The 23,987-nt window shown below is 35.5% G+C and overlaps 1 protein-coding gene, 1 non-coding gene and 1 pseudogene across 17 annotated transcripts in view; 1 reads left to right on the top strand and 2 right to left on the bottom strand.

The window, feature by feature from the left end:
- The window catches only part of APC (APC, WNT signaling pathway regulator), a 144,319-nt gene that overhangs the window by 56,722 nt on the left and 63,610 nt on the right, over positions 1 to 23,987 (bottom strand). For all 16 annotated transcript variants that reach the window (XM_025387550.1, XM_025387546.1, XM_025387548.1 and 13 more), the window contains 2 exons: positions 16,620 to 16,728; positions 11,342 to 11,455 (listed from right to left, as the gene is read on the bottom strand). In XM_025387550.1, coding sequence (XP_025243335.1) covers positions 11,342 to 11,455; positions 16,620 to 16,728 — 223 coding nt within the window. The remainder of the gene's footprint in view (positions 1 to 11,341; positions 11,456 to 16,619; positions 16,729 to 23,987) is intronic.
- LOC112627186 lies at positions 13,845 to 13,951 on the bottom strand. Its single transcript, XR_003120050.1, has one exon. It is a non-coding gene; the product is annotated as a U6 spliceosomal RNA (small nuclear RNA).
- LOC112625955 lies at positions 13,852 to 14,690 on the top strand (annotated as a pseudogene).

Genomic DNA, 23,987 nt, shown 5'->3' with positions numbered 1-23,987 from the left:
TTTCTTTTTCCTTTTTTTCTCGAGACAGAGTCTCACTCTGTTGCCCAGGCTGGAGTGCAGTGGCACGATCTCAGTTCACTGCAACCTCTGCTTTCTGGGTTCAGCGATTCTTCTGCCTCAACCTCCCACGTAGCTGGGACTACAGGCACACGCCACCATGCCCAGCTAATTTTTGTATTTTTAGTAGAGATGGGGTTTCACCATATTGGCCAGGCTGGTCTCGAACTCCTGCCCTTGTGATCCGCCTGCCTCAGCCTCCCAAAGTGCTTACAGGCGTGAGCCACTGTGCCTGGCCCTGGGGTCAGTTCAATTTTTAAAAATACATCTGACTTTATTCAACAGATCTCTAGATCTGCTTAGTAAAACTGTGGAAATACAAGTCATATATCAAATTGTATGTTGCATGAATTATGAAAATTGACACGATACACATTGTGAAAATTTATTCTCAAAAATATTTCAGCAAAGAAAAAATTACACCTGCATTTAATCTTTTATATTAATCCAGACATTAATACAATATAATAAATTTATATAAACATAGTATACCAGTAAAGGGAAACAACATCTGATTTGTTTTAATAAACATCAGGATACCCAACCTTTTTGGCACCAGGGACTGGTTTCATGGAAGAAATTTTTCTACTGACTGGGGCGGGGGAGGTCTCAGGAAAAAATTGCTCCACCTCAGGTTCTCAGGCATTACATAGATTCTCATGAGAAGCCCGCAACCTAGATTCCTCACACGTGCCGTTCATAAGCGAGTTCATGCTCCTAATGCAGCCACTGATGGTGACAGGAGGCAGGGCTCAGGTGGTAATGCTTGCTCGTGGCCTGGGGGTTGGGGACCCCTGGTTTAAACAGTAGGCCCAACTCTTCCCCAAAGTTACTTCTGTCATAAGTTAGTAGTATTTTTCAGCCTTTCCAAGTACCTAACTGTGGCTAAACATTATTTTTATCTCCAACACTAGGATCAAAAAGAGGACAGAGCTTTTGCTTTTCCACTATATGGAAACCATCAAGTGGCCACAAAGCAGTAACTACAGGCTGAACCACATGGAATGGAAACAATGTGGGGAATATGTTGTGTGTTTTTTTATAAAGCTAAACTTCATTTTAACTTTTATGAATACTAGTGAAAGTGGAAAAAACAAGTCACTTATGAATAAAGACTTTGCAAATCTCTCATAAAGCTAGTTTATGACAAATCAAACACATAGGTTTTAAAAACAAGTAATGACAATGTACCATTTTCTGTAATAATTCTATAGTTATTGACATCCTAATATTGAGAAATCAAAAATTATATTATAAAAGTAAACTGTTTCAATAAGGAGGAGTGTGTGTCAGAAGCTAGATGGAATAGTTTCCAAACATTTTTCAGTTATGTTCTCCATCAATAAAAGATTTCGGAACAAACATCACCCCCAACAGATAAATATTAAAAGTACTATAGCAATTAGCTTTAAATATATAGTTATAAAATGTTCATATGAAACTTACTCTTTGATCACATCTAGTTTTACTTAAATATAATGCCTTCATGCTTTTCTTACTACCATAGTAAAAATGTTTATTGCTATTATCCAGCCTTATGAAAAACAAAGAACAGAAAAACTCAAATTTTAAGTTGTGCTCACTGGCCGGGCGCGGTGGCTCATGCCTGCAATCCCAGCACTTCAGGAGGCTGAGGCGGATGAATCACTGGTCAGAAGATCGAGACCACCTTGGCCAACACAGTGAAACCCCGTCTCTACTTAAAAAAAAAAAAAATTAGCCGGGTATGGTGCTGTGTGCCTGTAATCCCAGCTACTCAGGAGGCTGAGGCAGGAGAATCGCTTTAACCCAGCAGGCGGAGGCTGCAGTGAGCCAAGATCGTGCCACTGCACTCCAGCCTGGGCGAGAGTGAGACTCTGTCTCAAAACAAAAACAAACCCCCAAAAATAAAAAATAAAACAAGAAGCTGTGCTCACTGTCCCAAATTAATCTATCTTAATTTTCTCCCTCTTTTCTTTCTTTTTAACAATATAACTATGCCGATTCTCTATCATGATTCTGAAAGTAGTAAACTTAAGGTAAAAAACATTCTCAAGCCAGGCACCATGGCTCTGGCCTGTAATCCCGGCACACTGGGAGGCCAAGGTGGGCAGATTGCTTAAGCTCAGGAGTTTGAGACCAGCCTAGGGAATATGGTGAAACCTTGTCTCTACAAAAAATACAAAAATTCGCCAGCCATGAGGGCATGCGCCTGTAGTCCCAGCGACTTGGGAAGCTGAGGAGGGAGGATGGCTTGAGCCTGGGAGTCGGAGGTTGCAGTGAGCTGATATTGCGCCACTGCCCTCCAGTCTGGGAGACAGAGCCAGACTCAAAAAAATAGAAAAAAAAAGAAAAAAAAAAAGAATATTCTTTAATTAACAAATCTTCCCATGTCCAATTCATAGTATGAAAACCGTCTGAAGAAGAAATACCTGTACTTTTGGTAGTTTTCTAAAGATATTGCAAAGATGAATGATCATTTCTATAACCAGGTGGCAAATACTTCCTAGCTTCAGAGAAAGAGCCAAGCTACATACAATTACTGAATTTCTAAATTGGATTGTCTCCTCCCTTTCTATATAATCAGTTTCTATATAATTAGCTCCCTTCCATTAATACAGTCCTAAATAAAAAATTTTAATATTTAGAGAATGAAAACAGGAAATTATATCTCCTACTCCTCTCCATTTTACACTACATTTCCATATTGCCAGTATCTCACTAAATACTGAGGTCATGTCTATGTCGTGATGTCCAGTGAGGTGGATGGTTTCTGACATGACATTCCTTGTGCTTCTGTTTCTAATATGAAAATAGAAGAAGCCACTACACCTTGAGTATTCCTAATCCCTATCCCTAATACAAAAATCCAAAACCCAAAATGCTCCAAAATAGGAAACTTTTGGAGCACCCACATGGCGCTCAAAGAAAATGCTCACTGCAGCACTTCACGATTTGGATTTTTGGATTAGGGATGCTTAACCACTAAGTATTTCTTTCCTTTTTCTATATGACAATAATATTTATGAAATTATGTTTAACAACAAACTGTTCAGGAGTATGGACTTGATATGACTTTAGAAAAAAGCGGTTCTTTAAAAACTTCAATAGTAACACAGATTCAGGATGCCTCTCCACAAATTAGAATAGAAGGTAAATCCCTTAACTTGATAAAGGGCACGTATCAAAAACCCTGAGTAAACAACACACTTAACTGTGAAATTTTAAAAGAATTCCCTTTAAAGTCAAGACAAGAAAAAGAAGACCACTATCATTGTTTCCATTCAAAGATATATTAGAGTTCTTAATACAACAAAAGTAAAAACACTGTAAGGACTGGAAAGGATAAACAATGTCATCATTTGCGAACAATATGGCAATGTATAGAACCTTAAACCGGCGATGATATAATAAAATATTTCAGGAAGACTACTGGATACTTTTTACTTAAATGTAATTTAGTAATATAATTAAAGAAATTCCCACTTACAATACCAACAAAAACTGTAACATATCTACGAATAATTTTTTTAAATGATATGTAAGAACCCTGTGGAGAATTTGATAAAACGTTATTGAAGGACACAAAATAAAGCCTAAATGAATAAAGAGATATAAAATTAATAACAATACCTAATAATTTGTTTACTATGTGCCAGGTTCTCAGTGCTTTTACATATATCAACTTATTTAATCCTCACATTTTACAGTTTATCAATATGTGTATGGTACTGACAAGAAAACTGAGACAGAGAATTTACCTAGGATCACAGTCTTGCTAAGTGACAGGTTTGGGATTTGAATATAGAATGTTTGGTTCCAGAGTCCATCCTTTCAACCAAGACTAAATAGTATGAAGGTCTGATTTCTCCTTAATCTATAAATTTAATGTAATTCTAATCAAAAGCCCATGAAGCTTTTATTTGAATTAGAAGCTGACATTAAAGTTAAAATGGCAGAGTAATAAGGCAGAATATTACATTTTTAAAAACAAAGAAGGATTCACCCAACTGGGTATCAAGATTTATAAAACTGCAGCAAATAAAAAATGTGGTATCAGTGCAGGCACGGAGAAGCTAAAGTGGACTAACAGAAGAGAGTCCAGAAATATCCAGCATATATAAACTTGATATATGATGAGAGATGACATCACTCATCGATGAGGAACTAGTGTGGTATCCAATACATGATAATGAGAAATTCAGTTAACAACATAAATATATGTATACATGTGTGTGTATGACTATACATAACTATAGATACACACATGTATAAATCAAGTGTATGTAAATAAATATGTATTAATATATAATACACATACACACATATATAATATACATATAAGTTAGACTCCTGCCTCCACAACATACATAATAGCAAACTCAAGATGAATTAAGGAGCAAATACAAGATTACCTTTATGACTTCAGTATAGGAAAAGATGTATAAATAGGTCACAGAAAGCAAAATCTGGCAATATAATTAATTGAGCTTTATTATAAAAGCTTATTTTTGTTATCATGAGGCCAATATAGATAACAGAATTGGTGGGGAGGAATTGAGATATATATTATCTACAAAGGATTGGTATCAAGGGGATATTAAAACATCTCTCAAACACATGAAAACAAGACATTTACAATAGGGAATGATCAACGGATACGAAGAAGTAACTTAGAAAGAAAACCCCAAAATCTAATAAATATATTCGAGATTCAACTTCAGTAGCTCAGGAAAATATGAAGGTTAAGATGACAAAATGTTTCATTGCCCACTGATTGTTAATTATAAATTCTGACTCACAAGTGATGGAGAAGACATACAGAAACAAGAATTCTCACATACTACTAGTAGAAATGTAAACTAAAAAGATCACTTTAAGAGCAATTTGGTAAACACTAATTCAAAACACTCACACCTTATGACCAGCAATTATGCTTTTAGATATATATCCTAGGGCAATGGTTAGCAAACCAGGACCTGCTAGCCATCTGTTTTTGTAAATTTTTACTGGCACACAGCCATGCCCATTTGTTCATAAATTATCTATGGCTGCTTTCTTGTTAAAAGGCAGGGTTGAGGCTGGGAGTGGTGGCTCATGCCTGTAATCTCAACATTTTGGGAGGCTGAGGCAGGTGGATCACCTGAGGTCAGGAGTTTGAGGCCAGACTGGGCAACATGGTGAAACCCCGTCTCTACTAAAAATACAAAAATTAGCCAGGCATGGGGGCGCACACCTGAAATTCCAGCTACTGGGAGCCTGAGGCACAAGAACCGTTTGAACCTTAGAGGCGGAGGTTGCAGTGAGACAAAATTGCACAACTGTACTCCAGCCTAGGCGACAGAGCGAGACTGTCTCAAAAAAAAAAAAAAAAAAAAAAAAGGCAGGGTTGAGTCGTTGCAAAAGAGACCATATGGTCCACAAAACCTAAATATTTACTATGTGGCCTTCTAAGAAAAAGATTGCTGACTCCTCACCTAGAGAAACTCTTCCATGTTTGTTTACAAGACAAGAAAAAGTATGTTTATCAGAGCTGTTTTTAACTGAAAAATTAGATCAACTTATGTGTCCCTCAACTAGGGAGGAGATACACTATATTAAACAGTATCATCAATTATGACAACATAGAGGTGTACTTACTACACCTTCACCCCACCAATTCCCACATCCCAGTAGTAAGTTCTATTAACAAACTGATGTGCACTTTTCCAACCTTTGCTTACATGCCTGTGGAAGAGTAAGTACCACCATACTAGGTGACCAAATATGCACTGAACAAGTAAGAGTAAATAAATAACCACGCAGTTAAGGGGTACCTGGAGACTAACAATCTCACATAGGTAGGCAAAAGTGGATTTTGAGTTTTCCTAAATTATTTACTAGTCATTTGTATGTGTTTTAATGGTCATATGCCATCTTTTAAATTAATTACCTTATTACGTCCTCTGCCCATTAAAAAACATGGGTTAGGCAGGTGCAATGTACACACCTAAAGTCCCAACTATGTGGGAGGCTGAGGAAGGAGGGTTGCTAGAGCCGTTTGAGGCTGTAGTGTATTATGATTGCTCCTGTGAATGGTCACTGCACTCCAGCCTGGGCAACTAGCAAGACCCCCTTTCTGAACAAAACAAAAACACCGGGTTGTCTTTTTCTTACCAATTTGTAGGCATTCTTATATTTTAGGGATATTAACATTCTCCCCTTTATGTGTTATAAATATTTTTCTCTTATCTTTCGTGCAATGAATGATTTAAAATGTTACAAGATAAATCCCAACTTTCCTCTTTATTGCTTTTGAGTTTCCATTCATATTTAAGATCTCTTGTCTGTATTTTATTCCATAAATTTTAGATTTATTTTTCACATTTGAATAGTTAATCAACCTGTAACTTTTCTTAAGATATAAGGGTTTAATTTCTCATCTTTTGAGTAGGTCATTAGTTGTACCTATATAATTTATTGAGTAATTTACCATTTTCTCCAAAATTTATAATGTAACTTCTGTCATATAAAGGTTCTAAATATTCTTGTACCTCTTTCTAGTCTCTATTATTTGCCTAAATTTATTCCTGTGCTATTACCATACTGTGATTATTCCAACAACTTCACAGTAAATTTTAACAAATGGTAAGGTAAATCTTCAATTACGCATTCTTTCATAAACGTTTTTGGAAATTCTTGCACTATAAACTTTAGACTCATTTTTCTAGGTTCCAAAAAATTTAGTGTCCTTCAACAATTTTATGTTTTTCTTTATGCAGGCTTTTTCTAGTTACTTTAAAGTTTCCTGTTATTATGAACAGGTCCTCCTAACCCCATTTCCACTTTTAACTGGTAGTTATTGCTGATTTTTGTATGTATCTTAACTCCAGATACCTTACTAAATTCTCTTACTAGTTTAAATACTTTTTAGTTCATTTTATATAGCTTTTCTAGGCAAACCACCACATCACTTACAAATAATTATTTAATCTCTTCCTTTCTAGTTCAAAAATAGTGTAGGATTCGTAACACTTATTTTGTTTTTTCTACTTGCATCAGTCAAGCCTGTCAAACAAAGTTAAATAATAGTAATGACAGCAAGCTCCTCAAACATATTAATGATAGCAACGATGATTACCTCATTATTTCTCTGTTTTATTTTTCAAGACAGGGTCTTGCTCTGTCACCCAGGTTGGAGTGCAGTGGTGTGATCATAGCTTACTGCAACCTCTAATTCCTAAGCTCAAGCAATCCTACCACCTCAGCATTCCTTAAGGCAGCTGGGATTACGGTTGTGTGCCAACACAACTGCTAACTTGCGATCCCTTGCCTTGGCCTCCCAGAGTACTGGGATTACAGGCCTGAGCTATTTCACCCTGCCACTATTTTCTTAATATAAGGTTTGCTTCTGGTTTTTGGTAATACTTATATGTTTAAAAACTTTTATTCTATTATTTTATTTGGAATTCTTATTTACTCCTTCCCCTTGCAAATGAGACCCCATATTTTTTCTCATAGCTTCAGACCCTCCTGAGATCTCCTCTTCCAGGGCCGTTCTTGTTTCACTTGTTGAATCACGCAAGCAGGGAGTTAGGAGGGAAAGGAATGCTTTGGCTACCATATTCCCACTATTCTCAGTATCTTATTTTATAATAGCTTGCATACTTTAATCATTTAATAATTTAAAATATGTATTTATATTCTGCCCTAAAGTAAATATTTCTGTACACAACATATTTCTAGAAGTCCTATAGAAACACAGGGTCATAGAGCATAGGCATTTTAATTTTGGCAAATAATGCCAAACTGTCCTCCAAAAATGTATCAATTTATTCTTAAAACAACAGGGTAGACAATGTAATCCCAGCCTGTAATCCCAGCACTTTGGGAGGTCAAGGCAGGCAAGAACTCTTGAGGCCAAGAGTTCAAGACCAGCCTGACCCATATGGTGAAATCCTGTTTATACTAAAAATACAAAAACTAGCTGGGCATGGTGGCACCACAACTATAGTCCCAGCTACTCAGGAGGCTGAGGCACCAGAATCGCTTGAAGCCAGGAAGTGGAGGTTGCAGTAAGGTGAAATCACACCACTGCACTCCAGCTTGTATGACAGAGCAAGACTGTGTCTCAAACAACAACAACAACAACAACAAAAACCAAAAAACCAAAGATTTAAAACAAGGTAGATGATGTTTTTTACTTTCACACCCTTGCTAATACTGCATGTCATCAAATTATAACGTTTCGGACAGCCTGATAGGCAAAAAAAATATAGTACCTTATTTTATGTTACATTTCCCTGATGTCTAATGATGTTTAAGCATCTTTTCACAATCGTTTATTAGACACTTGAACTTATTTTTGTGATAGAACTATTCACATCCTTTGACTATTTTGCTATTTGGTTATCTGCTTTCTTTTCTTTCCTTTTTTTTTTTTGAGTGCAGTGGTGAGACTGTAGCTAACTGCAGCCTTGAACTCCTGGGCTCAAGGGATCCTCCTCCCTCAGCCTCCCAAGTAACTAGGTCCATGGATGTGCACCATCATACTCAGCTTATTATTATTTTTTTTTTTTGGAGAGGCAGGGTCTTGTTATGTTGCTCACGCTGGTCTCGAACTCCTGGGTTCAGGTGATCCTTCTGCCTCAGCCTCTCAAAGTGCTAGAATAACAGGTGTGAGTCACCATGCCTGGCACAGTTGATAATTTTTAATTGATTTGTAGGTGATCCTCGTAGAGTAGGGATATTAAATCTCATATATTCTACCAACATTTCCATTATTTGCCTTTTTATCTTGTTTACAATTTCTTTAACCTTAACCTTCATATAACTATTTCCAGAATAAATGAATGCGTATGTTTCTCAAAATACAGAATAAAATTTCTTTAGAATATTAACTACCAAAATGAAGAATACTGCATTCCAGAATAAAAAAAGAATGACTATTTTAGCCCTTATGTGAACAAAATGGCCAAGAAAGAACTCAAGTTAACCTCTCTTCAGGGATATAAACTGTCTGGAATACACCTGCTTATATTTAAATAGCACAAGAATTTTTACAACCACCTCGTCTTGTTCTTTAAGGATCTCTCTCTCTCTCTCTAAAAAAAAAAAGCTCACATTAACAGATACAGAAAAACTAACTTATGTCTACAGTATCCCATATATTCATGTTCTAAAAATGCAAATTCATATAAACCTAAGTAACATTTCTGTTTTTTGAAACAAACAAACCTAACATTTTAAAATAATTCCATGAAAATCTCAAATTTAAATCTAAATATAAAATGGAATATATTTTTAGAAATTATTTATATATTCCTGGTTTTAGTTCTTTGCCAGTTATATGGTAATAAATATCTTCTCCCAATTTGTACCTTATCTTTTCACTTTCTTTAAGGTACTTGAAGATAAATTATTAATTTTAATACAGTAAAATTATTGGTCTTTTATCATTAGTGTTTTAAGTCTTTCTTAAGAAATACTTTCCTACTCTAATATCAGAAACATACTTATGTATATTTTCTACTGAAAGGTTTAAAGTTTTATTTTTGACATTTAAGTAACGAATCTTTCTGACTGGGATGGGGCAAGAGGGAAGGTAAAAAAAGCAATATATTATATACATGTATTATAACTAACATGTACACATACATGCACACACACACTAGTTAAGCCTCCAACCTCATTAGGAAACTAACATGTATAGACTATGAAATGTAGCATGGTACCGGTGTTTTAGTAGCACCTTAGCCTACCACCATACTCCAAAACCGATAGAATATACATTATGTTTAGGCTGGGTGATACGGTTTGCCTCTGTGTATCCACCCAAATCTCATCTTGTAGCCCATGTGTCGTGGGAGGGACCCAGTGGGAGATAATTAAATTATGGGGGTGGGTCTTTCCTGTGCTGTTCTGGTGATAGTGTAATTCTCACGAGATCTGATGGTTTTAAAAATGGGAGTTTCCCTGTCAGTCTCTCTCTCTTTACCTGCCACCATCCATGTAAGACACGACTTGTTCTTCTTTGCCTCCCACCATGATTGAGAGGATTCCCCAGCCACGTGGAACTGTTAAGTCCCTTAAACCTCTTTCTTTTATAAACTGCCCAGTCTCGGGTATGTATTTATCAGCAACCTGAAAATGAACTAATACACTGGGCATGATGACTCTAAATCCCAGCACTTTGGGAGGCCGAGGCGGGTGGATCACTTGAGGTCAGGTGTTCAAGACCAGTCTGGCAAACATGGTGAAACCCCATCTCCACTGAAAATACAAAAATTAGCTGGGCATGGTGGCGTAAGCCTGTAATCCCCACTACTCAGGTGGCTGAGGCAGGAGGCTTGCTTGAGCTCAGGAAGTGGAAGTTGCAGGTGAGATCATGCCATTGCACTTCAGCCTGGGCAACAGGGTGAGACTCCTTCTCAAGAAAAAAAAAAAGAAGAATATTCATTATGTTTAGGAAGCGTTACATAAAAAATGAAGACTATACTTCAAGGAATGTAAAACATCCTACAGTAGCCATTTTAAAACTATCTGTTTTATAGAATAAAAAATGTATATGTATCACTACCATGTAAATGTTGGTCTCTCCTTTTATTTGCTATTAATATTTACTTAAAGAAAATCTTTAAATGTTTTCCTCCCAATTTGTCCCAAAAGTTAAAAAAGCAAACAACAACCCATGCTAGTTTTGAAACAGATAAGGCAATTGGCAAGGCCTCTTCAGGGCTTAAAAACATTAGTCATTCCTAAACTTGTTTGAATATAAAAAGGCTATATTCAATAATATATAAAAATATTTAATAGCAAAGTTAGCTAATACTCTTTCTTGACATTGAGGGTAGAAATAGAGGAATGTTCTCCATATAACTTACTCCGTCTCTCCTAAAATTCTCTTTTGTTTCCTTCCTATTATCCTTGAATGAGGGCTTTTTTTTTTTTAAGTGCACAATTTGAAGAGCAGTGACATGTTCTGAATGCCTTTATACAGTCTTAGATTGTAAGAAGTAAAAATCTCAAAGGAGAACTGAAGCTAGTTATTAGCTACCAGAAGACCACCATCTAACTCTATCTCTCCCTTACAATTCCAAGGCAGAACAGAACAGTATCAGGGGAAATGAATATGGTAAAGAAACAATTATGTGAATGTTGATTATGTAGCTCAGCAGCCATAAATCTTATTGTGAAATAAAGCCAAAATAAAGACAGCCTTATAAATGTCTTTAATAATAAAATTTAATCAATATTAACAGAGCTGTAATTCATTTTATTCCTAATAGCTCTTCGCGGTTTTATCACTTAGAAACAAGTAACTTACCTGTGCTCGTTTTTCCATATCCTGGCAGGTACCTAGTTGTTCTTCCATTGCAACTCTGATTTGCCTCGCTTCATATTCCAATTGTCTTCTGGTCATATCTGTTTGTAAGGAAAACTAAAACCACAAACAATACAAAAGTATCAATATCTTGTATTTATGCTAATCAGTAAAAGCAAAAAAGCATATAAATACCAATAAAGAAAATGAATAAGCAAATCTGTCAGTCATGGTGAATGAGAAAATTATTTTTTACTCCAAGGAGTGTTTAAATTTGATTATAGGTGTCAGACTCAATCCGGATCCCTGATGTGATGTGGAATTCAAACACTTATTTGCCAAAGTCACAAGTGGCTTTAATTAGATTGGCCTATTTCACTTAAAATATATAATTGGTCCAGTTAGAGCGAGGCTAACTTCAGTTCCCTTATGACTCTTCTCTACTGAAGAGGCACTACTTTTAATTATTAAATACTAGCATATTAATGTGGACAACATAGAAATTTCAAGAAACAAGTCCATTATTCTTAAGCTTATACTTCAACTTAAGGTAAGGATTACTATATACATACAGACTAAATAGAGAGAACTTTTCCATTAATCAAACGAAGAATATGGGATAAGAAAAAGCCTACATGTAATAAAAATAATCATAAATAGAGTGGACAAAGTCAACACAGACTTTGGTAAAAATTCAAAAGTAAAGCAAAGTTGAAACAAATAAAAAGAGGTACTTCTTTAGAATGGGTGATAACTCATTCAAAAATTTATTAACCCTCTAATTAAAATTCCAAGGACTGTGATAACTGCCAAGCATGCAACAGGATTTTAAAAGGACAAGGTAACGAAACCTGTGTTTCATTCACAAGTTTCATTATAAACCCATGCCCAAAAGGCTAAAAAATCTGATTAAATAAAATGATAGGTAACAGACTTATAATGGGCCATGAAGGGAATGAGAAAATGCTATAGATTTTCTGTGTGCCCAAAGAAAACTGTGTATGACATATATCTGACTCAGAATAGCATTCTGGTCTAAGAACTCCAAATTGTGTTGTCAGTTGTAGTTAGATTAGTTCTCACCCTTTTCCCTTTGCAACATACAAATGACATTCATATGCAGAATGTATTCCCTTAGGCATACCCAAATTATGGGTTGCAACAGAGATGAAATAGTCTGCATGTTATTTCTTATTCCTACTGAGCCAGTTGTAACTCCACTTATTAGTCCTCCATTTCCCAAACCCTCTCTGCAAAAAAAAAAAGTTGAACATGACATACTATGTTGCAATAATGTGGTTTAGATCTGATGTTTTCAGTAATGTTTAGTATTTTGATAAGTAGGTATTTCCACATAAAGTGTTCATTAACTTGGCTTCCCAACATAAATGCAAAATTTGTGAAATTAAAAAAGTTATAAAATACAAGCAGAGTTTAAATTTGCTAATGTTGCCAATGGTCCCCGATAATGTCTTATATATCATATTAAATAAATGTGATCACTTAATAAATTAGCAGAGAATAATCAACTTGACAACTGATCTTTGTTTCAGATAGTAACCAAATACTCGTGAATCGTCATGTACATTTAAGCTCTTTCCTGAAACTGACCTTATGTAGACAGTTGGATTCTGGATTTTGTGTATTCTCTAATGACCAAAGTTAATGGTAAGCAAAACTACACTTTGGTATTTTTCTTTATAAAAGTTATAGTCTCAACAAATCCCCCCAAATTCCTAATCCTCACATGCTAACAATTCTCCAATAAATGTTCTCTCACTACCTGTGCTCCTTAATTCCCAGGAGCACTGTTAAGTGTTAACATGTTAAGGGCCCTGTCAGAAAAAGGGATTCTCTCTCTCTCAAAACCCTGAATGATTATTGTAGGAGAGTGAGCACGTAAGCTTCCAGTTCCACCTCCTGTCAGCCAATGTCCACTCAGGAAACCTGGTTAGTTACATGTTTTCAAAAAGGTTTTCTCTCTTTCAACTTTTACCTTTTTGTCTATTTTGGTCTCTCATAGTAGTAGTAGAAAATGAAAAATCTAAGCTAAGAGAATAAGTTTTATTTTAATTAGCCTATTTTCTTTTAAAAAATGACATGTGGCCAGGCATGGTGGCTCACACCTGTAATCCCAACACTTTGGGAGGCCAAGGCGGGTGGATCACGAGGTCAGGAGATACAGACCATCCCGGCTAACACGGTAAAACCCCATCTCTACTAAAAGTACAAAAAATTAGCTGGAAATGGTGGCATGCGCCTATAGTCCCAGATACTTGGGAGGCTGAGGCAGGAGAATCGCTTGAACCTGGGAGTCGGAGGATGCAGTGAGCCGAGATTGCGCCATTGCATTCCAGCCTGGGCAACAGAGCGAGACTCCATCTCAAAAAAACAAAAACAAAAACAAAACAAAAACAAAAACAAAAAGTTACATGAAATATTTATGGATAATAGTTAAAATAGGTAGTCTTGTTTGAGATTATGTATTTTTTTCTTTTCTTTTTTTTTAAATATAGAATACTTCATGAATTTCCATGTCATCCTTGAGCAAGGGCCATGCTAATCTCCTCTGCATCATTCCAGTTTTAGGATATGTGCTGCTGACACGGCCACTACAAATGTATTTGAGAAATATTCTTATATGTGCCATCCCATGAATAAAATCGTTGACACGGAGAGGGAGAGGCTGACGGGATTAGAATTTTTTTTTTTTTTTTTTTTTTTTAATAGAACACTGCAGACCTATAACCCGGAGCGGCTTGGAGGTGGTGAATATCAGCTCCTCAAGTCTGCAACAAAAAATGGCCTCCGATAAAACTACATTGCAAAAAATAGGAAACAAACAGAATGGAAAGAGTAAAAAAGAGGAAGAGGTAGAGCTGGAAGAATCTGTGGTGGAAAATGTACTAGACTGACGTGTAGTGAATGGGAAAGTGGAATACTTCCTGAAGTGAAAGGGATTTACAGATGCTGACAACACTTGGGAACCTAAAGAAAATTTAGATTGTTCAGGGTTAATTGAAGCATTTCTTAATTTTCAAAAAACTAGTCAAGAAAAAGATGGCACAAACAGATAATCTTTATCTGACAGTGAATCTGATGACAGTAAATCAAAGAAGAAAAGGGATGCTGCTGACAAACCAAAAAGCTTTGCCAGATGTCTTGATCCTGAAAGAGTAATTGGTGCCACAGACAGCAGTGGAGAATTGCTGTTTCTCATGAAATGGAAGGATTCAGATTAGGCAGAGTTGCTGCTGGCAGAAGAGGAAAATGTAAGGGTCCTCAAATTGTAATTGCTTTTTATAAAGAGAAATTAACTTGGCATTCTTGTCCAGAAGATGAAGCACAGTAATTGTTCACACTGTTTTATATGGGTCTTGGTTTTTGATTTACTAGTGTGAAGAAATAACTACATTTTAATGAAAATCAAGTTTGGTATGTTCGTTTTGAAAGTAGTATTGGGAGAGTTGTTGTGGATTTTCTTTTGCATTGATAGCACTGGTTACTCTGAACAAACAAATAAAAGCTTTCTGTAGTTGCTTCCTTCATCAGAAAAAAAAAAAAAAAAACATTAGATACCATGGTATATTATATCCACTGCATTAGAGAACAGCTTTTCTAAATATATTAGGGGCAATTTCCATAGCCATTACTCAATCAGAACTTCTGTTTTCATATGCCTAAGGACCATTCTGGGTTTCTTATTTTGTGTGTGTGTGTGTATAAAGAAAATGCACACGTAAATGTTTTCTTTTTTATTGTTTTTAAACATTTATGAAAACAAAAATCACAGGTAATCCAATGTTTCTGAAATGTCATCAGTCTGAGCAATCTAAGAAAAATAAATCACTTAAAGTTAAATTGAAAAATCTCCTGAAGTCATACATTTCAAGTTAAATGAATGATTTTAAGTAATTGGACAATTTAAATTGAATAATTTAAAAGCAGCCATATCAGAATTTGTATCTGTAAATGCAATGGTTTACACAATTTCTAAAACGAAAAATTTTACCATTGCCAACAACATCCAGATGAGGAAACTAGACGAATCCTAGTGTATTTTAATTAGCTAACCAAGACAGTTAAATGGACACTTAAAAGATTCCTCTGGTGAGTCATTTCTTTTTGTTTTTTTTTTTTGTTTTGAGATGGAGTCTCACGCTGTCGCCCAGGCTGGAGTGCAGTGGTGTGATCTTGGATCACTGCAACCTCTGCCTCCCAGGTTCAAGTGATTTTCCTGCCTCAGCCTCCCAAGTAGCTGAGACTACAGGCATGGACCACCACGTCTGGCTAATTTTTGTATTTACGTTGGTAGAGACAGAGTTTTACCATGCTGACCAGGCTGGTCTCGAACTCCTGGCCTTAAGTGATCCACCTTCCTCAGCCTCCCAAAATGCTGGGGTTACAGGCGTGAGCCTCTGCCATGATGAGTCATTTCTTAACAAAAAGTTGAAGTCCCTGTGTTACATTGACTAAAAGGTCACGATTCATGTCTAAGACTTGGCTAATGGAAACCTAATCAGATGGTTAGGACCTGCTGTCATAAATGGGTGAACAAACTTCTGTAATCTAAACTATTGACTTGCATATATTTTCTTTACTCCAACACATTCATTACATGTAGGTTCGATCTTTTCAGTATATGTTTTACTGGTTCAGCGGAGGACAAGAAAAACAACCCCTTGTAGTAAATCAGAATGTTACTCAACTGCACACTGTTAGTTTATTGTGAATACTGGTGGACAGTGGTCAATAGTTCCATATTCCTTAAAAAAATTTTAAAACATAGTTATATTTGCAAAACAAACCAACTTTAGTGTTTGCAAAAATGCTAATATCTGTACTATAGCTATTGGCATTTATATCTGGAATATTTTCAGAGATATTTTTATTGCAAAAACTATATGGCATAATTCCTGTAACAGTACAAAAAATAGGCAGATGGTAACAAATATTTCTATAGAATATGTTTGACAATTCAATACACAGAAATAAAAAACTAGTTGCCTAGTTGAACCATGAGGTCCTCTAGAATTCAAACTTTATAGATTTTCTAAATAAGAGCTTTAAATAAAACATTTGTTTGAGCACAATAGTTTTATCATCTTTACAAACAAAAATTCATTAACTATTATATATTCAGGCCTAAAGTTGGGTAAAATATATTACAGTTTACAAATAACTATAAATTCAGTTATCCTGAATTTTAATGGATTACCTAGGTACTTTAATATATCAAGTTATTAAAGTTTCAAATAAGTTGTACTGCCAAGTTACTTACATTTTCAGTTAAAGGAAGACTATCTATTCTTTTAGTGAGATTCTGAAGTTGAGCATAATACCAGTCTTTTTCCTTTTCTTCTTTGTCAAGATCAGCAAGAAGCAATGACCTATTTTTTTAAAAAAGGTATGTTTAAACAATGCTAATACAGACTGCACAAGAGCAATACTTACACCAGTTTTCATTGCAAACTTCTCTACCTAAAGTGCTAATAATGAATTACTCAAAAAATTTACATTGATTTCAATTTTTAAAGGTAGGACTTAGAATATTACAGTCATTATAATTAGAGTATTAAAAAGAACATTCTTTTCTAAATAAACGGGTAATCATCCTTAAAACAATACTTACACTTCACTAAAGGCTTTCTTCATATTTATAGTCTAAGAAAATAATGATAGGTAAAAGGTACAGATATAACAAAACTCAAAATTATTATAAGAATAAAGAGCATAGTAAAGGAATTAAGAAAAGCAACAATGATGCCAGAAGACTAACCTAGAATATAGGAAGCTACGACCTTGGACACTGATGTGGCTTTCAGCTTCACGGCAGTCACAATAATAAGAAATATACTGTCATTTTGAAATAAGAGGAAGTCATGAGGGAGAGAAACTTCTTAGTTGGAATTTTAACACCAAATGGTGGTGTTCTCCATAGCAATCTGTATTAAGATACTGTATACCTGAGCATTGTAAACATAAATGCACAGTAAGAGTGTTACAGGGATAAAACTCAAGAGGTAAAAAAGTATATAATCTATCTCTTTTCACGTGGCTCTTTGCCAGAGCTACCACTGTTACAGTTTTCTTATGTGTATTTCTAGAGCTATTCTATAAAAATGCAAGGATATATGTGCATACTTATAGGTTCATTTTAAATATAAATAGTAGCGTATTATTATAGTACATGTTGTCCTGCAACTTTTTTTCACTTAAAAATTGATCCTGGGGGCCAGGTGTGGGGCACATGCCTGTAATGCCAAAACTTAGGGAAGCCGAGGCAGGTGGATCACTTTAGCTCAGGAGTTCAATACCAGCCTGGGCAACATGATAAAAACCCAAACCCCAAAATCCCATCTCTACAAAAAAATACAAAAACTAGCCAGGTGTGGTGGTGCACACCTGTAGTCCCAGCTACTCAGGAGGCTGAGCTGGGAGAATCACTTGAGCCCAGGAGGCTGAGGCTGCAGTGAGCTGAGATCATACCACTGCATTCCAGCCTGGGCAACAGACTTCTTTCAAAAAAAAAAAAAAAAAAAAGTAGATCTTGCAGAACACAAATAAGGCACAGGTTGAGTATCCCTTATTCAAAATGATTGTGACTAGAAGTGTTTTTGGATTTTGGAATATTTCTATTATACTTAACAGTTGGGCATCTCAAATCCAAAAATGCTCTAATTAGTATTTCCTTTGAGCATCATGTCACTCAAAAACTTTGGGATTTTGGAGAATTTTCTATTTCCAGATTTGGGATGCTCAATCTATACTAGGTATTTTTTTTGTTAGCTGCATAATATTCCAAGAATTCCCTAGTATTCATAAATCTATGTAGGGATACACTATAACCAACTCTTAGTTGGCAGGTACTTAGGGCGTTTCTAATCTTTTATTATTATAAACAATGCCGCATTGAATAGTCTTATAGATATACCTCATTTCATACATGTACACGCATTTATATAAAAGAAATTCCTAGAATATATAAATTTTTAACTTACTGCCCTTGTGAGATGTTATACCAATGTATGCTACCATCATCACCAATTTAAGTGTTTAATTCAACTTTTTACTTTTTCATATCTAGTTTTTTTTTAAAATGGTGTATCACTGGTTTTAATTTGATTTCTCTTACTATGAGTGAGACTAAACATTTTGTTTAAGTTTATAAATCATTTGTATTTTCTTTTCTGTGATTTTTTCTTATTTGTAGGACCTTTTCTGTATTAAAAATGACAGTGCTTTGTCAGTTGTTGGGTTGCATATATATTTTCTCAACACTTGTCTTTTTAACATTGTTTACTCAGTTGACGCTTGAACATGGGTGTGAACTGCATGGGTCCACGTATACATGAATTTCCTTCCACTTCATTATGATTTTCTTAATAACAATTTTTCTCTAACTTAACATAGTATATACTACATATAACATATAAAATATTTGTTACTTGACTGTTTATGTTATCAGTAAGGCTTCCAGTCAATAGCAGGCAATCAGTAAAGTTTTTGGGGAGTCAAAAGTTATATATATATTTTTGACTGCACGGAGTGGGTGGGTAGGCCAACTCCTGAATTGTTCAAGGGTCAACTGTAACGTTTTGCCATGTAGAAAATTTTGATTTCCATGCAGTCCGATTTGTAGATATTTTCTATTATAGATTCTGGAGTTTGGTCATACAGAGAGATGTTCCCCACTCTGATACTATTACTTTAAAAGTTCTGCTTGATTATTGTTCCTTAGGAAATATGGAATGAATCTTAGTAGTGAGTACAAATGTGAGTATGTAGAAGGCTCTGTTCTTGCTAAAATGTATTTTCCTTTACTGAGAAGCAACTTAAAAAATAAGAAATAAGCTTTTGTTCTTATGTGGCAACTTTAATAGTGACGGACTGATTGGGAAAGAGGGAAGCCCCTGTTTATGATGTTGCATCCCTCAGGGAAAGCAGACTAAAGACAAGCTGCTCTCTCCCTCCGATTTCTGACAACAGAAACAGGAGAAAGCACTGCAGAAAGCCTGAACTTCATTCACAGCTGGGTATCACAACTCCCATAAAGATGAGATTTAATTCTATTTTTCAGTTTTCCCTAGTGAGGACCTGTAGGACCTATCAGGTCCAAGGTGGGAAAAAGAGTAAAAAAAATGGTGATGCTAATATTTCGTCCATTATTTCCTAATAAATGAACTTATGAAATAAGGGTTGGGGCCAGGCATGGTGGGTCATGCCTGTAAGCCCAGCACTTTGGGAGGCTGAGGCAGGTGGATCACTTGAGGTCAGGAGTTTGAGACGAGCCTGGCCAACATGGTGAAACCCTGTCTCTACTAAAAATACAAAAATAGCTCGGCATTGTGGCAGACACTCGTAGTCCTAGCTACTCGGGAGGCTGAAGCATGAGAATCTCTTGAACCAGGGAGGCAGAGGTTGCAGTGAGCCAAGATCGTGCCATTGCACTCCAGCCTAGGTGACAGAGTGAGACTTTGTCTTTAAAAAAAAAAAAAAAAAAAAAAAAGAGCTGGGCGTTAAAAGTGCTTAAATTGACAGGCCAGTGTCAGTGGCAGTGTTGAAGTAAGGGCGAGGTTAGGGACACTAGCGGCAATCTGCTACTATAAAGTTTAAGATTAACCTGTAGTAAAATGCTCTGGGGAAGCCAAGGTTATAGTGTCTTCAGCTAAAATGATAGCAAGTGATTAAATTACAGTAGTAGACCTTGTGACTCACACAACAGCAGTTCATAAGGCTCAGAACTGAAACTAAGGCTAGACTCAGAACAGGTAGGGTCACTAGGGTTTAGTGTACTAAAGGCCTATTTTGTGATTGCCAATGGCCTTCTTTAAAAATGCTTTTTCACATAAATCTCATGTCTTCTTAGTCCTCTACCTTACTGGGGGTCACCTAGAAGAGCATGGCACATTTGTATTAGCAGTCAATAAATATTTGTTAAATAAAGTAATAGTGAACATGACAGCAACAATACCTAACATTATTGAATGCTGTATGTACTGGGCATAGTGCTAAGGACTTTAAAAAAATCTAATTTAATCCTCTTGTTATCTTTTGAGGTCGTTATTCTCATGATCACTTCACTAACTAGAAAACTGAGGTTCAAAAAGGTTATAAAGCTACAAGCTGGGTTTAAGTCCTGGCTTGACCAACTTCTAGCATTTATCTTGAGGAGTACAGATAAAGGAAGAAGACATAAACTATGACTTTAGGAAGGTCTAGAAAGAAAAAACAGAAAAAACTAAAGGGGAAAATCATCAAAGAAGTAATATAACAGAAAAAAGCTGAATAAATAAATTTTCAGATGAAAAGTGTACAGTAAATATTCAGCATGATGAATGAAGAAAATATGCATACCAAAACATTCAAAAGCTTCGAAAGAGGAAAAATTGCCATCTACAAAGGAATAACATTCAGATTGGTATCAAATTTCTCATTGGTACCTTGATAATGAAGAAAAATGAGTTTGAACCTAAACCTACCTGAACTATCAATCAAGTGTGAGAGCAAAATAAGTATACTATCACAAAAGCAAGAAATCAATTTATCTCTCTTCTACAAAAAAAAGAGTCAAGAACACCCAAATATATTAGACCTAAATGGGAAGCGTAATGACAACAATGGTATGACAGTATTGTAGCAGGCTCAGGAAGCAAATGGTCCAAACTAGATCAGAAAAATTCATTGGCTCCAATAAAAATTTATTTATGAATACAATGAAACTAGATCTTCATATTACCATAAAGACACAAGTTTCCACTCCCAAAAACATAAAAGAAAGAAAAATTAGAAACTTGAGACAAAAACCAAGAGCTATATAAGAAAGACACAGTTCAAATAGCATCATCTTCCTTTAAGAAGCACAAAGGGTATGATATTCTATCAACGGGGAGGAAAAATTAATTCTGCCATACTATTGACTCACAGTGTCCAACAACTACAGAGTCCTAAAAAAACCCACTTATTTCACATCAACATTATGCTTAATTTACAGGAAAAAAATGAAGACTCAAATATATATAGCAGGATGTAACTGTTAACAGTCTTAACAAAATAAAAGTAAACACAGAGTTGCCAAATCTTATACAGTGGGGCTTCAACAGACACAGTCAGTCACAGGAAAGAACAAGAAATAGAACTTACATATATGTATGTGTATTTGCTTATGTGTTAATGTATACAAATTCAACCAAAGAATTCGTACAGAATTAAAAACTGGATGGATAATTGAGTAAATTTAACAAATCTTCATCTTTCAGAGTGGTGAGTCAGTAAGTCATGTCCAATACTAGTATATAAGCATATTATTTAGAGTTATAGAAGTAACTATCTCATGGGAAATGAGACTGAATATAGGAAAGGAATACTGATACTTTTCACTTATGATGCTTTATAAAGCTAAGCTAGTGATACTAACGATCAGTCAGAGTTGAGAACCTTCTAACAACACTATGCTGATACCTCTTTCTCTCCAGATACAGCAACTTTTTGTAGTGTGTAATAAAGCCTGAATTAGAAGTAGGGCCATATTTTGGGAGAAAAACGAAAACAAAAACAAGACGTCTTTTCTATAGTAACAACAGAAAAGGCTAAAGCACCTTTAAATATTTTTAAAAAGAAATGTATTATCCACTTGGAGTTAAGTCAGAACACTAGCTTAAAGTTATTTACAGTGGTATTAAATAACAAATAAAACATGGAGATCACTGCATTCAAGTCTTTGAACAGAGAAATAAGCTTTTCCTAAATTTAGATGCAAAGAACTCCGGAAGACTGGCAAGAAATAATGTCAAGACAGAAAATAAGAACATTTTTATTACAAGTATTCCTTACCACTTACAGCTGCATTTGTTAGGTTTACTAGTATTTGCAGTAAAACCTATTTCAAAAATTAATATTTTTCTCTGAAACTCCCTCTCTCTGCTAATAAAATCAGGACTGTGCCTACATAAAGCAAAGTAAGGAAAAGAAAGCAAGTAAGGAAAGGTTGGTATGCATGCCCTTTGCCTCTTAACAGAGCTCAAAGGGGAAAAAGAGATAGAAGATCATGGACCCTAGTTCACTCCTTATTTTTCAGGATGGTGTTTCAATAGTCTAGGATCAATGTATGAAACAGAGACTTACGTAAACTTAAGAAATAAAAGACAGTGTAACATCATTTCTGGTCCAGATAATTATCCCTATTTTCATAAATGGGCACATATGAAACTAGACAGAAAGTAATAAAAGGTCTTCTGTCTCTCAATGAGATATGCTGGGTATTTCCTATATACTAATATTCAATTATCACGACAATGCCACAAAGTAGAACCATATCTTTATCTTACAGAAGAAAATGGCACAAAAATTTAATGACTTGACCAAGGTCACAGAGACAATATGAAGGTTTTATATATTTTACCATTTTCTGAATGTCTAATAGAACTTTTAGAAATACAAAGATAATAAAGATATTTCCTAATATGTACATTAAGGAATCTTTTAGGGGACATAAAACATTTGACGAAGTTCCTGATAAAGATCTATAGTCTGGTATCTGCAGCGAGATAATGTTAACTTTAGAAAGAGAAGAATTAATACACTAGCTGTGAAAAATCAGAACTCATTCCATACATCAAGCAATTTTTTTTCAGGTATTAAAACTTATACATTAAGAAATGTTTTGTTGGCCAGGCACAGTGGCTCATGCCTGTAATCCCAAAACTTTGGGAGGCCAAGGCAGACAGATCACCTGAGGTCAGGAGTTCGAGACCAGCCTGGCCAACATGGTGAAACCCCGTCTCTACTAAAAATACAAAAATTAGCCGGATACGGTGGGATGTGTCTGTAATTCCAGCTACCCGAGCTGGATACGGTGGGGTGTGCCTGTAATTCCAGCTACCCGGGAGGCTGAGGCACGAGAATTGCTTGAACCTAAGAGGTGGAGGTTGCAGTGAGCCGAGATTGCGCCACTGCACTCTAGCTTGGGCGACAGAGCAGGACTGTCTCAAAAAAAAAAAAAAGAGAAAAGAAATGTTTTGTTGATCCCACAGAAGTAAAAAGTAAATACTAAAGGCTAGGAAACACAGAGGGAAAGAAGAGAAAAAGAGAGATTTGTTAAAGAATATAAAATTGCAGCTAGATAGGAGGAATAAGTTCCAGTGTTCTATACTACTGTAGAATGAGCATAGTTAACAATATTACATAGCTGCAAATAGCTAGATGGTAGATAGTGAATGTTCTCAACACAAAGAAATGATAAATGTCTGAGATGACAGATATGCTAATCTGATTGCAATAAATTGTATGTGTAGAAACATCACTATGTACCCCATGAAATGTACAATTATTATTTATAAATTTAAAAAAATAAAGACATATTTCATTTGTAGCCACTTGTAGTGGGCCTTCCATAATGAAAAGAGTCATCTTTTACTGAATCTAGTAGTTACTGAATATACTTCAATAGATAATCAGAAATTCAATAAAAACCAGTTACTACCTTTTTTTTTTTTTTTAAGTAGAGACAGAGTCTTGGCCAAGCGTAGCGGCTCACGTCTGTAATCCAAGCACTTTGGAAGGCTGAGGCTGGGGGTGGGGGAATCACCTGAGGTCATGATTTTGAGACTAGCCTGACCAAGATGGTGAAACACTGTCTCTACTCAAAATA

This window comes from Theropithecus gelada, chromosome 6 (genome assembly GCF_003255815.1).
Source record: "Theropithecus gelada isolate Dixy chromosome 6, Tgel_1.0, whole genome shotgun sequence".
NCBI lineage: Eukaryota > Metazoa > Chordata > Mammalia > Primates > Cercopithecidae > Theropithecus > Theropithecus gelada.
The sequence above is the reverse complement of the archived record's forward strand: the minus strand, read 5'-3'. Positions and strand labels throughout refer to the sequence as shown.